Below are 17,614 nucleotides of genomic sequence, written 5' to 3'. Positions count from 1 at the left end.
GTCAGCCCAACCTAGCCCTATACCATGGGTCGGCTGATGTGTCGTGTCAACAGTGACTTCCCAGTCCTTCCGCATACCAGAAATGACTCAACCAACACGTCGACCAGTTATCTACCAACTGCACCAGCCCGTCAACCAACACGTCAAACAGTCATCCAGCACCTGTACCATTCTACCATCGCACTAGATAACTCGTTAGGCAGGATGGTTAACCAGAGGCAAGGAGCCAGGCAAGATGTGAAGCGCGTGCCCGGACGGTACGAGATCACCTGGCGCAGGATGAGAGCGGCAGGGGAAATGAGAGGTGAGGGCACCGGTGAACCGTCTGGCGATCCTACACAGACGTGAGAAGTAACCTGACGTCTGCATAAAGTGAGGTCAACTGTGATGATGAGTAAGCTCATCACACAGCAACTGAAGATCGTAATCCGGTTGACTGGCCACTCACTCCTCCTCCCTCACTCCCTGCACTTACTGGGCTTCCCTCTCACCCACCCTGTACCAGGCATCACTACCCCCCGCTGGACTGAGTGAGGGGCGGGGCAGGGATCGGAGGGTAGGCAGAGTGGCGGGGCAAGGTAGGGTGGGCAGGTTAGGGGCGGGGCAGGGATCGGAGGGTAGGCAGAGTGGCGGGGCAAGGTAGGGTGGGCAGGTTTGGGGCGGGGCAGGGGACGAACGGCACTTTCTAGTAGGTGGATCCATCGAGTCACTCCCCAGCAGGTGGATCTATGGGGTGGTTCCTCAGCAGGTGGATGCATGGGGAGGTTCCTCAGCAGGTGGATACATGAAGTGGTATCTCAGCAGGTGGAAACATGAAGTGGTATCTCAGCAGGTGGATACATGGGGTGGTTCCTCAGCAGGTGGATACATTTGGTTTCCGTTTAGCAGTAAACACTTTATTTGGTGACAACCTTGTTAGTGCCTGGCTTGCTTGGCTATTTATACACATGGCTGCTTTGGTGAATACACCGCTGCAGCTGATCACGGAGGGTTGCCTGCTTTTTACTGATAAATATGTCACACAAGACTGTAGTTAAACTGGTTCTAACACTTTTACACCCTGTAACTCCTACTACATCTGGGGTCACATCATCACACACAATCACTCCTGCTATATCAGGGGTCACAGCGTCTATACCGTCAGTCCTGCTATATCAGGGGTCACAGCGTCTATACCGTCAGTCCTGCTATATCAGGGGCGACACCGTCACTCCTGCTAACACTTCTTACACAGGCCACAACCACAGGTTAGGGAGGGTAAGACGTGCAGGTGCCACAGTCACACCACATGTACTCAGGTCATCCCGGCCCTCGACTTCCATGATGTATACCTTGCCAGAGGGGCCGCGCCCTACACAACTGTACCAGTAGTTCTGGAGCTCCACCTACAGGAGCCTCCCTTCCTCACAAGGTAAGTCACTAATGTACTGCTTAGGTGTTATTAAATAAGCAGGTGTGAAAACCTGGGTACAACATCTACCGAACCTGGAGTACAGTGTACATCTAAGTACATATAGCATCTACTGCACCTAGAGCACAGTGTACACTACACCGGTCCCCTGGCCTCCTCTACACCTGTCATCTGGCCTCCTCCTCTTCACCTGTCATCTGGCCTCCTCCTCTACACCTGTCGTCTAATCTCGTCTCTCAGAAACATTTGTCGCTGTCGTTCGTCTTGTACCTTCTTCACCTACTCATGTTGACCACAGTAGACGTCTGTCTCCTCTTAGTTTACTCATACATTATTTCTCCGTCTACACTACCTCACTTTACTCACACTTTATTTATCTATGGTGATCCACGTACACGTATTTAGTACTGCAGAAACAGATACAGTCATATCTCATGCGCAGCACAAGAACACGGCAGCAGACCGTCCCTGTAACAATACATCAACACAATAGAGACCGTCCCCGCAACACTACGTCTACTCACCAGCGAACTGTCCTCGCAACACTACATACACACAGTAGAAGACTGTGCCTGCAACACTTCACTCAGCAGCGGACCGTCCCCGCAACACTATTATCAATGCTAAACGCCACAAAGAAAATGCGAGAAAATTATGAGGAAAAAATGGGGAAGGGAGGTAGGGAAGAGGGAGAGGGGGATAAGACAAGAGCTGGAATGGGAGAAGAGGTAGATGACGGGGAGAGAGAAGCAGATGGAGTGTGACGAGGGAGAGACAGAGGCAGGACAACAGACGGGGAAAGTGGGCGTACACACACAACCACGAAAGTTCATCATAGACGACGTACACTGGAATACTTCCCTGTGCTCTTACCATAAATGACCATACGTGATCCCCTACACATGCATGTCACAGGCAGGGTAGAGGATGGGGGGGGGGGGGTGGCGTAGCAGGAGGGAGGGGCCGCCCTGGTGGTGGGGTGAGGCAGGAGGGAGGGGCCACCCTAGTGTTGAGCTGGGGCAGGAGGGAGGGGCTAGGGCGTGGCTGTATGTGGCTGCCAGTAACAGATGGTTTACACATAAATGTTTACATTTTTCCCCACTTGTTTCATTCCACCATAGGGCCGCCTGGCCATGTTCCACCGTAGGGCCACCTGGCCATGTTCCACAGTAGGGCCACCTGGCCACTCAGGACACCCGTTACCCACACTGCAGCAGGTTCACTTACGCTCCTTCAGCCAGGTCGGTGAGTCAGTAACAGTTCTCTGGGTCCGGCGCAGGGGGTCGTCGCGGACGACCTGGACTGTGAGCCCTGTGGCAGGGGACCTGGACTGTGAGGCCTGTGGCAGGGGACCTGGACTGTGAGGCCTGTGGCAGGGGACCTGGACTGAGGCCTGTGGCAGGGGACCTGGACTGTGAGACCTGTGGCAGAGGACCTGGACTGTGGGAATCCGCTACAGGGGGGTCGAGTACTTCATGTACCACAAGACTTCTTGAACAGGAGGCAGGGAAGTACACCAAAATTCATAGGATTCTATCAAGGATAGTTGTACTGCAGGGGATACCATAGCCAGAGGGTGTATGTGTGTTGTAACAAGCAGAGATCAATAGTCAGGTAGAGCACGGCACGTACACGGCCCTCTGCTGCTCCTGACGTGCACACAACGCTCTCCTCCACAGGTAAACCTGGACTTTCCACTACTAGGTGAGATCCCCGTCGCTCTCCAGCCACCCTGGTCAAGACATCTCTCCTACCCGTCGTCCTCATCACAAACGTCGGACACTAACCGACCAAGATCAAGTAACCAAGAATGATCAGAAACGTCTCAAAATAAACAACATCTTGTTGGCAGAGACTAGTGAAGTGACCCCCGCCCTCCCGCCCGCCCGCCCTCCAAGGAACGCTTTAAGACGTAACCCGTCATGACCACCAGCCTCGAGATGTGCACACCAGGAGGTGGTGCGCACCAGCCTCGAGATGTGCACACCAGGAGGTGGTGCGCACCAGCCTCGAGATGTGCACACCAGGAGGTGGTGCACACCAGCCTCGAGATGTGCACACCAGGAGGTGGTGCGCACCAGCCTCGAGATGTGCACACCAGGAGGGGTGCGCACCAGCCTCGAGATGTGCGCACCAGCCTCAAGATGTGCGCAACAACCGCGAGATGTGCGCACCAGCCGCGAAATGTGCGTAACAGCAGGGGTGTGCACCAGGCTCAACATAAGCGCACCAGGAGGGGTGGGCACCAAGCTCAAGATGTGCGCATCAGGAGGGGTGGGCACCAAGCTCGAGATATATGAGAACCAGGAGGTTTAAGCACCAGAATTGTGGATACCTGGGCCCAACCTGTCTCTAGTCCACTACCTCACCATCAGCACAACCTGGGCTAGGACACCACCAGCACAACCTGGGCTAGGACACCACCAGCACAACCTGGGCTAGGACACCACCAGCACAACCTGGGCTAGGACACCACCAGTACAACCTGGGCTAGGACACCACCGCACCACCAGCACAACCTACCCCAGCAGCAGACGGGCAGGATCAATACACAACTCACGACACTTGGCGCGCCACTTGCCCAGCACTCCAAGTTTCCCTGCTGCTACTCCGTGCCCCAGCCGGCCATCCCTGGTATGGCAGGCTAAGAACACACACGACTCTTACTAGATACAGAGAATAGGAACGACCACCTACTGGGTACAGACAGGCAGGAGGGGCCACGTTCTAGGTACAGACAGGCAGGAGGGGCCACCTACTGGGTACAGACAGGCAGGAGGGGCCACCTACTGGTTATAGACAGGCAGGAGGGACCACCTACTGGGTACAGACAGGCAGGAGGGGCCACCTACCGGTTACAGACAGGCAGGAGGGACGACCCACTGAGTATAGACAGGCAGGGGTCGCCCGTCAGGTAGTAAGGGAGGACACGCTGGTTAGAGACAGGCATGCCAATTACTCATACCGTCGCCCGACGCCCGGGCTATACTTGGAAACCTTTAAGAAAATCGTTGAGATAACTGTTTATGAAGAAGACAGCCGCTGGGCTTTGCTGCGTGCACTGTGAGGGCCTCACTACACAGGGAAGGAGTGAGGGTCCCACCCAGAAAACAGGGCCGGGGCATCAGGTCCATCTTCAACAGCCGCATCTCCAGGTAAGATATTTACATGGTTGTTCACTACAGCAATCTTTCTTTGGTTTATTTGTTATATGGTTTGGCTCATCATGTTTGGCTGCGACAGTGTTCTTTAAGGTATGTATCACCCTGGTTAATGAAGGTATGTATCACCCTAGTTAATGAAGGTATGTATCACCTCTGGTTAATTAAGGTATGTATCACCTCTGGTTAATTAAGGTATGTATCACCTCTGGTTAATTAAGGTATGTATCACCCCTGGCTAATGAAGGTGTGTAACACCTTCTGGTTAATGCAGCAGCTGCTTCTACACCAAGCTTCATGGATTGTTGTGTAAATTCTAAAAACATAAACATTGGTGTTTAACATGGCTTGTCCATTGGACTGGTCTTAACTGTATCTTAAAGAAAGAGTACATGAATTCTCTTACACTGTCAGTAGGTCTCGTGCAGTGTCAGTAGTTTCCCTACACTGTCAGATGTTCCTCTACACTGTCAGTAGTTCTATACTGTCAGTTGTCCTATACTGTCAGTAGTTCTACTGTCAATAACTGTCGTCAGTAGGTTATTTACATGTACATGTATACAGCAGTATGTGTAAAGTTACTTACTTGGGAGGAGGTTACTCTACCTTCAGCCCCCGGGGACGAGTGTGTGTATAGCGGACGTGCATATATCCCCAGCCCGCTGCTTGATGAGGGACCTGTGTATAGCCCAAACCCCTGTTTGTTAGGGACGTACATACAGGACCCACGACCTTACCTGCAGGCGGACGTGTACATCTCGTCTCCTGCTTACTGGTGAGGTGTACGACAGCGGTGTGTGGTACTGCTCCTCTCCTGCTGAGGTACGTACACCCCAGACGTGAGGCCTGGCCCCTGGCTACAGCCACCATTGTCGCCGCGGCTCTGCCGTATCTCCCACTCAACAACAACAACTGTGGCCGAACTCAGTCTTGGGAGGGAGGAGTCTCCATCCTGCCGTGTGAGGGCATGCACGACAGAGGTGCAAAATTGCTCTAGGAGAGAGAGAGAGAGAGAGAGAGAGAGAGAGAGAGAGAGAGAGACAGACAGACAGACAGACAGACAGACAGAGAGAGACAGACAGACAGAGAGAGACAGACAGACACAGACAGACAGACACAGATAGACAGAGACAGAGAGAGAGACAGAGAAAGACAGAGAGAGACAGAGAGAGAGGTACACTTCCGTGTTTATCGGCGGGGAAAAAATGAAATAGGCCACTGCCTACCGAACAATAGCATCTTATTTTCTATACGTAAATTTATGTTTATAATACAATCAATACGTCACGTGAACGAACTGCTAACCAGCACGGGTCTTGCCAGCAGCTCCACAACCTGTCTGTACTGCCTCAGGAACAACCTGAACGGGTGCCACAATCTCTGGACGCAGCGATGTCCTCAATATGAGGTTATCATAATCCCTGAAGGTATTGATGCCCCGCCCTGAGAACAACACAAGATGATCAAGGGTGGTCATCACTCCATCAGTTCTTCCTTCCAACAAACTTCATTTCCAAGTTAATGGAAGATATTAGTCCAACCTTAAATCATCAAGATGCATTCTAACTGAAATGAATATGGTGATGAAACGAGACATCAAATATAAATGAAACTTAAGACATTGATCATTATAATCACGAACTGTTAGGTGATCAATCTGTGTGGACGGTTCACGTCCACACACTGCAGTGTGAGGTGATGAGTCAGGGGTACCTGCGCTGCTGGTTGAGAAGCCATGAGAGTGGGTCGTGCCTCTCCAGCAAGTTATAATATAGACACACACTTCACCCCCCCCCCCCCACACACACACACACACACACCGCAGCGGCCCCGGGCGCCTAGCATCCGCCAGCACAACCTCCCAGGGTACAGAAAGAGAGGGACCCGCATCACATGCTCCCACCTTCACTGGAACAGGTGAAGGTCCAGAACCATTGTCTCTGTGGCTCGGCAGCGGCTGGCATGCCCGGCCAGGCGCTGCATTGCATGCTATATGCCGGACATTTGGAAAACTAATAATAATAACATAAATTCATTACATAAATCAAGTCAATATGATTATTGACGATTACCTCTGGAGGTAGTAGACTTGATGGAACGATCAGGTGGGTTCCTGCACGATACACACACACACACACACACACACACACACACACACACACACAGGAGACTCATACCATACCGCAGCAAAGTCACCTAACCATGATAACCACGGCAGGAATGACACTAGGAATCAGGTCATGTTCGTGGCTGCAGGTGACGCCTGTCCTTCACTAGACAAAACTAGGACATGTAACATGCATCAAAATACACATGTACACCCAGGACTATACATACTGGTCAGGTCCTGGCTGAAGGTTAGGGCAGCTTACTCTTATAATGTTTCCATCATTATGTAACAATGTAAACATTCACAGTCGTTATACTTCAGTGAAAAGTCACCTTGGCCAGGCTGCATCACGGGCACTGCAGGCTGGCCACACACTCCCCACTCAAGAGGCACTGTTGGCAGTGAGGCAAACCTGGAGGTGCAGCCACTCCAGGGAAACAGCTACTGACCCAACTGGAAATGTACACAAGGCCAGCATGCCCGGGGTACCGGACCTCTCCCCCCCTCCCCTGCTCAACTGTCGTACTTCCCCCCCCCCCCTGCTCAACCGTCGTACCCCCCCTGCTCAACCGTCGTATTACCCCTGCTCAACCGTCGTACCCCCCCTGCTCAACCGTCGTATTACCCCTGCTCAACCGTCGTACCCCCCCTGCTCAACCGTCGTATTACCCCTGCTCAACCGTCGTACCCCCCCTGCTCAACCGTCGTACCCCCCCTGCTCAACCGTCGTACCCCCCTGCTCAACCGTCGTATTACCCCTGCTCAACCGTCGTACCCCCCCTGCTCAACCGTCGTACCCCCCCTGCTCAACCGTCGTACCCCCCCGGCTCAACCGTCGTACCCCCCCTGCTCAACCGTCGTACCCCCCTGCTCAACCGTCGTACCCCCCCTGCTCAACCGTCGTACCCCCCCTGCTCAACCGTCGTACCCCCCCTGCTCAACCGTCGTACCCCCCCTGCTCAACCGTCGTACCCCCCTGCTCAACCGTCGTACCCCCCCTGCTCAACCGTCGTACCCCCCCTGCTCAACCGTCGTACCCCCCCTGCTCAACCGTCGTACCCCCCCTGCTCAACCGTCGTATTACCCCTGCTCAACCGTCGTACCCCCCCTGCTCAACCGTCGTATTACCCCTGCTCAACCGTCGTACCCCCCCTGCTCAACCGTCGTATTACCCCTGCTCAACCGTCGTACCCCCCCTGCTCAACCGTCGTACCCCCCCTGCTCAACCGTCGTACCCCCCTGCTCAACCGTCGTACCCCCCTGCTCAACCGTCGTACCCCCCTGCTCAACCGTCGTACCCCCCTGCTCAACCGTCGTACCCCCCCTGCTCAACCGTCGTACTCTCGTACGGAAAATTCATAAGTCAGTGTTCACAGCGTACAACCAGGTGCAGAGAACCTGCGGCATGATCAGTGTAGCCAACCGGCTATCCGCTCGTTATCACACACCAGATGACTACTGCATAAACTGCAGCTGCCCGGTATACTGCACCATAACCCAGTATACTACAGCAGCTGCCCGGTATACTGCACCATAACACAATAGAATCCCAGCACACTAAACCAGCTGCCCAGTACACTGAACCACAGCTCAATATACGGCACCAGCTGCCAGGTAGAATGCAGCAGAGGTCGTTACAGTGCAGCAGCTGGGCAGCAGAGTGTACAGTGTCGTCCACCTGGCCAGCACCACACCCACCAAGGCAGCGTGACGTCACACATTGCCTGGGTCTCAGAAGGAAATATTTCCCTGTGATGCCACACAAGAGCCTGGCCCCCTCGCTGCCACTACTACTAAAGTGTGGCACTGAGGCTAATGTGAGGCACTGAGGGTATATTAGTATGTGTGGAACTGTTGGTAAACTAATGTGAGGCACTCAGGGTATACTAGTATGTGTGGAACTGTTGGTAAACTAATGTGAGGCACTCAGGGTATACTAGTATGTGTGGAACTGTTGGTAAAGTAATGGGCGTGGGAGTGGTGGTAGACTGATGAATGTGACACAGGTTTATCTTTTCATGTTTCAAAATGTTTATTTGTCTTCATATACGTACATGGCTGATGCATCTCAGTGATAGCATGGGTGATGGTACACATGTAGGGATAGGTAGGCAGGTGGAGGGCAGCACATGGACACACGAGGAGGACAGACGGACGGGCCTACACACCCAGAACGTTATCTCGGGGGGGGGGGGGGGGGGGGGGTCTAGAGTACATCAAATACATGACACAGTTACACAATATAACGGTAACATTGGTAACAAATATATGAGATATTATTACACAATATAACATAACGGTGACATTGGTAACAAAAAGTTAAATTATTTATTTATAATATCAGTATAGCACGAGTGAAGTTGGTACAGGACATACATGGCTTGTAGAGGTAAGTGGACATATGATGGGGAGGGTGAACACGTCACAATGTAATGTTTACATAACACTGGAAATACAGATATCTACAAATATGTGACAAATGCGCTAACTATTGCTGGTACAGGAAACATGGACACTTACTGTTGTCAACAACTCTTAACACTAAAAGTCACGCAAGGTCAAACACGTTACACATGAGACATACAAAATGTGTTTGATCTGGGCATGATTACATCAGAGGTCTGTACAACTCTGGGCATGGCGGATCTGGCATAGTATCTGTACGTGTTCCAGGATGTTACTAGTAAACTAACGGGTGCAGCAGCAGTGGTGCTGGTGGTGGTGGCGGTAAACTAATAGATGTGGCACTGCTGGTATACTCAGTCAGTACGTCATCACTGGCACACTAGGGTGCGGCATGATGGTAAACTACTGGATGGGGCATTCCTGGTAAACTAAATCATGTACCAATTGTGGTAAGCCAATGGGTATGGCACTGGTTAACTCATTGGTAAACTATTGGGTAGAACGACTGGTAACTTACTAGATTTACCACTCCTATTCCAGTGTTGTGTGGTGTTCTGTTAAAGAAATGGATGTGGCACTGGTGGGAAATCAATGCGTACCATTTCAGGTAAAGCAGTGGCTGTGGCACTGGTCGTACATGACTGGATGTTGCAATGGTGGTAAACTACTGGGTGTAGTATTCTTGTCGTGGTGGAGGTCAGGCCAGGAAGTGTGTATCCTTGAGTGTGTGGCGGACGAGGCACTTGGCAAACGTAGTATGTCCGCGCGTGCGCGCGCGCGCGCACACACACACACACACACACACACACACACACACACACACACACAAACACCATACACACATTAAAGAAGTTGTATGAGAAAGAATTTCCAAGATCTCAACATGTGTGAGGCTTCAAGCTTCAGTGAGGAGACCTCAACACTGGTCGGCCGTCGGGTTTCACCATGTTGAGGCGTGGGTCTTCCTTCATGCTGGAGGTATCAACATCCTTGGACCTTCAGGTTTCACCGGAGAGTCTGTAACATAATTGCAACCTCAGGCTTCACGGGAAGCACTCAATATCCTCTGAGCTTCTGGCATCACCGGGAAAAACCTCAGTACCCGTGGAGCCTAGGGCTTCACCATGTAAACTTCAGTACCCGTGGAGCCTAAGGCTTCATCAGGTAAACCTCAGTACCCGTGGAGCCTGGGGCTTCACCATGTAAACTTCAGTACCCGTGGAGCCTGAGGCTTCACCAGGTAAACCTCAGTACCCGTGGAGCCTGGGGCTTCACCAGGTAAACCTCAGTACCCGTGGAGCCTGGGGCTTCACCAGGTAAACCTCAGTACCCGTGGAGCCTGGGGCTTCACCAGGTAAACCTCAGTACCCGTGGCTGAGACCTATCATAGCTAGGCTAACTGAGAATAATTATATCTAAGTTAGCTGTGGTCTATTACCCCTACGCTAGCTACAATCCATCCTCAACCAGCTAAAACCTATCCTATCTGGGCCAGCTCCAACCAATCCTGCCGTTACCTGGACCAGCTAAGACCTTCCCGACCCTCCGTATGGGTTAGGTTAAAAGTCATCTTCATTATAGCTCTATGGACCAGCAAAGAAATACCCTTTATCTCCTGAGCAAGCTAAAACATACCCTATAGTACCCTAAGTTATCTTGGACCTATCCTATATCCCCAGGACTAACAAATATCTATGCTATAGTCCCCTTTAATAACCTGGACTTATCCAACAATCTTCCGAGCTAGGTAGAACCTACCCTCTACATCATTGGGCTAGCTAACACCCGTCATACAGACCCCTAGGCTAGCTAGGACCTGTTCTATATTCTCCTGAGGTAGCCAGGAACCTATCTTATAATCCCCTGGACTAACTAGGACCAATCCTAAAGTTCACCTAAACTAACTAGGATATGTCTCAGAATTTTCTGTGCTACCTAGTGCCTATTCTGTGGTCCCCTGGGATAGCTAAGCCCAATCGCATAGTCCCCTAGGGTAGCTAGGGTTATTCTATAGTCTCCTGTGAACTATAGGACCCATCCTATAGTCTCCTGTGAACTATAGGACCCATCCTATAGTCTCCTGTGAACTATAGGACCCATCCTATAGTCTCCTGTGAACTATAGGACCCATCCTATAGTCTCCTGTGAACTATAGGACCCATCCTATAGTCTCCTGTGAACTATAGGACCCATCCTATAGTCTCCTTTGAACTATAGGACCCATCCTATAGTCTCCTGTGAACTATAGGACCCATCCTATAGTCTCCTGTGAACTATAGGACCCATCCTATAGTCTCCTGTGAACTATAGGACCCATCCTATAGTCTCCTGTGAACTATAGGACCCATCCTATAGTCTTCTGTGAACTATAGGACCCATCCTATAGTCTCCTGTGAACTATAGGACCCATCCTATAGTCTTCTGTGAACTATAGGACCCATCCTATAGTCTCCTGTGAACTATAGGACCCATCCTATAGTCTCCTGTGAACTATAGGACCCATCCTATAGTCTTCTGTGAACTATAGGGCCTATCTTATACATTCCTGGGCTAGCTAGAACCTATCCTATAATTCCTTGTCAATTGGGTCCTATCCTTTAGCCCCCTAAGACCTATCCTGCTGTAACTCTAGCTGGATGGGACCTATCCTCTGTAACTCCCTGGCTAGGTTTGACCTATCTTGCCTTCACTCCCCGGTTGGCTGGGATGTATAGTACGGTAAAGAAGAATGGCTGAAACATGACGTGTGGTCACTCTCGAGCAGGAGGAACCGTTGACCGAGTGTTGATGTCGTGTGACCTGGTGTCACCCCGCCTGTACTGCCATACAAGGTATCCTTGTTACCCAGCAGCTCCGGTCGTGCATACAAGCTAACGCCCCTCCCAACCTACACGTGGCTGTACTTCAACCAGTATTAGAGGACGATGACCTTACCTCAGCCCCCAACCTGGGGACCTTATCCCAGCCCCTACCCTAGTGACCTTATCCCAGCCCCGAAGTCTGGATGGTTCTTCTACCGCCACAGCCCAGGACGAACCCAGGTCGTTGGGCTGGGTTGTTGGTCGACCAATATGTTGCGAGCCACAGCCCGCAGGCCTACACAGAACCCACGACCTAGCTAGTTTGGATACGTGTCCAGTGCAGTCTTAAGCTTCTCTACTGTATATCCCATGGTGTTTGTGATAATGGCAAGCAGGTCTTGGGTCCTGGATGTTTAAGGTTTTCATTTTGTGTACATCGCGTTTTTGGATTGAAGAGGTAGTGTTTTACAATCTTGCACGCCAATAAGATGGTACTGCCGAATGTAAGTTGGGAAGCATCCAGGTACAGATGATGCTACACTTCCCTCTGTGCTCCCACGAGAACAGCGTCACAAATATTAGCCGTTCCCAGAAATTTGGTCCCTCTGTCAAATTGGTCTCGGCTGTGAAAGACTTTTAAACATCTTATATTTCGGTAAATTTGTACGTCTTGTAGAGTGATGTTAGAACGCAGCAATATTCAATTCGTGAAAATTCTAACGCCTCGAACATCAGTGGTTTCTTCCCTTGTCTTGAAGGTCCGCAGGATCCAGCCTACCATCCTTTTGCAAGAGACAATTGTTGTTTTGTTGTGTTCGCTGAAGGTTGGGTCGTTACACATGATTATTCAACCAGTCTATGTTAGCGTCTGTGTCTATCCGGTTTTCTGCATTGTTTTTGATCTCTTCATTTTCCCCATACAGAATGTTATCGCCAAAGTATGATATTCTCGTTAGCTCAGTTAAAGACTTCGTTTACGTCTCAATGTAGTGTTTCATCATCGTCTACTGATATGATTTTTCTCCATATTCTTGCGTCATGTATAAATGATGTTATGAAACCATGGCTCGTCTGTGACAGTGTCAGATGTAAGAGTGAACAACGGGAGGGGTGAAAGTCCAAGTCCTCAGGAGACTGACCTTGTCACCATGGAAGCACCGTAGATGGCATGATCTACAACTAAGTAATGTGATCATTTTCTTAAAACGTTGTATAACCATATCCCAATTTTTCCGGTTATTTCCATCTTTCGCATTCATCATGTGCTACGACGTCGTGGTCACATTAGTCAATGTTTTGGCAAAGTGTGTGTAAACCACGTCATCATATTCTTTGTTTCCCAGTACTTCAACAATCATATAATAGTGATCAAGCAACTAAGAGGACAGATCTTCCCTTCTTGAACCATGTTTTCCTGGGTTGTGTACATTATTCAGCTCCATAAATTCAGTCACTTTGCCTCTTGAGACTCTGTGGAAGATGTTAATAATATGCGATATTAATGCTATCTGTCCACAGTTTGGGGGGACTAGTTTGCTTCCACCTTCGTGGAATGGGGCGATGCGAGTCAGTTTACTCTCGGGGACGATCCCGGGGTCTAGACTATTCTTCGAGAGGCTATCTAGTGTTCGCGTCAGAGGTGTTTTGTATTTCTTTATGAAGACCAAGTTCCACGAGGCCGGGTTTGGAGCCAAGTGCATGTGCATGCTCTTAATGGCCCCTTTGGAAATCTTGTGTCGAGGTGGTAATATCTGATATGTGCAGACTTGGAGGATTGCTGTTTAGGAAGAAATCTGTTGGGTCATTCATCTTTAGTATGGTTTTTGGCTCACTGAATACTTGTCACTATACTTAACTCTGAGAATAGCCATATATGTACATAGTGAGAGTATGGTCTTAACAAGAACCATATGTGAAGTGTGTCTTAATAAGGGCCATATATATAATATATATATATATATATATATATATATATATATATATATATATATATATATATATACATATATTTATTTTTTTTTTTTTTGCTTTGTCGCTGTCTCCCGCGTTTGCGAGGTAGCGCAAGGAAACAGACGAAAGAAATGGCCCAACCCACCCCCATACACATGTATATACATACGTCCACACACGCAAATATACATACCTACACAGCTTTCCATGGTTCACCCTAGACGCTTCACATGCCTTGATTCAATCCACTGACAGCACGTCAACCCCGGTATATATATATATATATATATATATATATATATATATATATATATATATATATATATATATATATATATTGCGTGTATGTATTAGGTCTCCTCCCCTCTCGTTTCCCTTTTTCTTTTTAATTTTCCAAAAGAAGGATCAAAGAAGGGGGCCAAGTGAGGATATTCCCTAAAAGGCCCAGTCCTCTGTTCTTAAAGCTACCTAGCTAGCGCGAGAAAAGGCGAATAGTATATATATATATATATATATATATATATATATATATATATATATATATATATATAACTTTCATACTTATTCGCGTTAGCGAGGTAGCGTTAAGACAAGAGGACTGAGCCTTTGAGGGAATATCCTCACTTGGCCCCCTTTTCTGATCCTTCTTTTGGAAAATTAAAAAGGAGAGGGGATTTCCAGCCCCCCCCCCCCCCCGCTCCCTTCCCTTTTAGTCGCCTTCTACGACACGCAGGGAATACGTGGGAGGTGTTCTTTCTTTCCTATCCCCAGGGATAATATATATATATATATATATATATATATATATATATATATATATATATATATATATATATATATATATATATATTCCTATGAGTCCACGGGGAAAATGAAACACGATATATATGTATATATATATATTTCTTTTCTCTCATACTATTCCTTTCTTTCATACTATTCGCCATGCGTCAGCGAGGTAGCGTTAAGAACAGAGGACTGAGCCTTTGAGGGAATATCCTCACTTGGCCCCCTTCTCTGTTCCTTCTTTTGGAAAATTAAGAACGAAAGGGGAGGATTTCCAGCCCGCCTTAACAAGGGCCATAGATGCAGTTACAGTGTGTATGGTTTTAACAAGAGCCATATATGCGAAGCTCATGTGTATGGCCTTAACAAGAGCCATATATGCAGTAACAGCGTTTGTGGTCTTTGAATTATCTTGAGCTGCTAAAGGTGTCCAAGGTTCCTTGAATGATGGTTCAAACTTAACCATGCCGGACTTAATAACCCAGGCAAGGTCAACTACCCAGTCTCTGCAGCCCTACCTACGGTAAGTCACGACCTGCTGGCTTAGCCTGTGGTAGGCAAGAACCTGCTGGCCTAGCCTGTGGTAGGCAAGAACCTGCTGGCCTAGCCTGGGCCAGAACCCGATGACCTTGTCTGTAGTGGTCCAGAATTTTCTGTCCTTACCTGTGGTGGGTCAACCAGGACCTGCTGGCCTAGCCTGAGTAGGACACTAAACTGTGGCGGTCTGAGACCTATTGACTTAGCCTGTGATGGGCCAAGACTTCCTGGCCTAGCTTATGGTAAGCGAGACCTGCTGGACTAGCCTGTGGTAAACTAGGACCAGCTGGTCTAACCAATGGTGGGCCAGAACCTAATGGCCTTGCCTGTAGTAAGCTAAGAGCTGCCATCCTAACTTATGGTGGGCCAGTCTCTGTTTGGCTATCCTATGGTGGATCCCTACTGGCCTGAATTATAGTGGGCCAGGAACTGTTGGCCTTGTCCGTAGTGGGCCAATCTCTAATGGCCTAGCTTGTGGAGGGCTCCTGATGGCCCAACATTTGGTGAGTACCTCTCAGTTGGCCTACCTTGTTGTGGAAGAGGACCTGCTGGACTAGCCTATGGCGAGCCAAGAACTGCTGGCCTAGCTTGTGGCGGGCGAGTCTTTGCTTGCCTAACCTTTGGTGGGCTAGTCTCTACTGGCCTAGCCCCTGGTGGGCCAGGACCTGCTGCCTAGCCTCTGTGGGTCAGGACCTGCTGGCCAAGCTTCGGATGAGGTAAGACCTACCACACTCCACCTAACTACTGACGGCCTAGAGACCAGTCAAGCCTCCCTCACTCCCACGTTGCTGGAGGAATCAATGTTGGCCGGACCTGCCCACCACCAACCAGCCAGGGTATTACTGTACCACAGCTAACTGCAACATATCAAGTCTCATTTCAGGTGCTTTCATATTTATATACAATTTCGTCAAAATAACCAAAAATATATCAACTTCATCATTCTTGTGCAAAAAGCAGTCAGTTACTAAAGTGTGGGTACAGAAAAAGTGTGGTATGTTACTTTGTAACCGTAGGTAAGCAGCAGCAGGACGGCGAAAGCCATTCCACGGTCGTCTGCTACTGCAGGAAATTCCTGCACCAAGATAATGTCTAATATCACTCGTGTCGAACACAATACTCGTTACAAGGGTAATATTAGATAACAGGAATCAAAATATTGTACTTACTTCCCAAGCTCTTCCTTCAGCTCATAATTTTCGCTGAATCGCGTCGACGGCTGCGTAGCCATGTCGCTCAGTAGATGTCTCTTTCTTGGATAGTATCACTTAACACTCCCCTTCTACCCAGCTACCTTAAGGCGTGGGCTACTCAGAGTGTATCTTACACAACGCTACTTACACCACACATTCATTAGTATTGCTATTAACACCAAGAACTGTAATGCCACTAGCCAGAAAAGTGGGAGTGCACCGGGAGGACCTAAGTTTCTCTCTCGCACCGTTGTCCACTAAACGCAGACAGTTGCCAGGTCCTATTTTGACTCGAGTCGCCCGTCCCGAGTCCCACACACGAACGCACACTCACGGAAAAAGTTTATACTATATCAACAAACAGACTATTTTAGGTGTATCTTTCACAAGTATCTAAAATTCAAATGTTTTCCATGTTATTCAAATACCGTAAATATCCTATAATAGAAATCTTGCTATAAATGTCAATATTTCTTCCATAGTTTAACTCCTCCTGCGCTGGCGCGCGAACGGATCCTGTACTGTGTTCGCTTTCACACTGCGCGCGTCGTCTGCTAGATGGCAGTGAGTGTTAGTATCTGATAATATTTAGCTCGCGTATCGCGAAAGTTTTGGCAGCAGTAATCCTAAAACCTTAGAAATGGCGAGATATTTTCCTTAAAAAATTAAACCTCTTTGAAACATTTCACCTAAAACTTCGAGTGTGGATTCGGGAGCAGCTACCAGCTATTGCAGAGTATCATATGAACAGTAAGCTACCCGAACTGCAGCAAACTAAAGTTTGATAAAACTTACGAATACCAAAGAAAACAATCCTAAGTGTTTGGGTGAGCGAGGAGACCCAGTGAGCTGCTATTGATTTTGTGCGCCACACACAGAAACCACTCCACTGACTTGCATTTGAAATAATTTAAATCATGTTTATCCCCTTCACAGTTTTTCCCGTACCTGCATATCATGGGGAAACCATCATCACTGAACCTTTACTCTCTGAAGGCTGTACAACGTTAATGGCGGGTTTGATTAATTTAAATGAAATAAATGAATCTGATACTTTCTGAATTAACGATGACTACTTTATTCCGGCAAGACTTACAAAAATTTCGCTCGTACTAGAACTCTGAGAATGAAGATATCGTGGTTTTAGCGTATCCTGACGTCGTCTTATTGATTAATTATGTCACCCCTAGCGCAACGTTTTCTTTCACACTGCCGTAATGCTCTGCTTCTGGGAGAATGACAGAGAAACGCTGCGAATG

The 17,614-nt window shown here is 48.9% G+C and overlaps 1 protein-coding gene across 19 annotated transcripts in view; it reads right to left on the bottom strand.

The window, feature by feature from the left end:
- Nucleotides 1–16,644, bottom strand: part of CaMKII (Calcium/calmodulin-dependent protein kinase II) — a 391,068-nt gene extending 374,424 nt beyond the window's left edge. For 7 of the 19 annotated variants that reach the window (XM_071686262.1, XM_071686272.1, XM_071686269.1 and 4 more), the window contains exon 1: nt 16,332–16,643. In XM_071686262.1, the coding sequence (XP_071542363.1) occupies nt 16,332–16,393 (62 nt within the window). In that variant the 5' untranslated portion in view covers nt 16,394–16,643. Of the gene's footprint in view, nt 1–16,331 lie in introns of all 19 variants that reach the window. The other 12 variants (XM_071686266.1, XM_071686268.1, XM_071686270.1 and 9 more) reach the window with 7 other exon arrangements.
- Between the last annotated feature and the right edge of the window lie 970 nt (nt 16,645–17,614).

This window comes from Panulirus ornatus, chromosome 42 (genome assembly GCF_036320965.1).
Source record: "Panulirus ornatus isolate Po-2019 chromosome 42, ASM3632096v1, whole genome shotgun sequence".
NCBI classification, from domain to species: Eukaryota; Metazoa; Arthropoda; class Malacostraca; order Decapoda; family Palinuridae; genus Panulirus; species Panulirus ornatus.
Note: the sequence above shows the minus strand (reverse complement) of the source record. Positions and strands in the feature narration are given on the sequence as shown.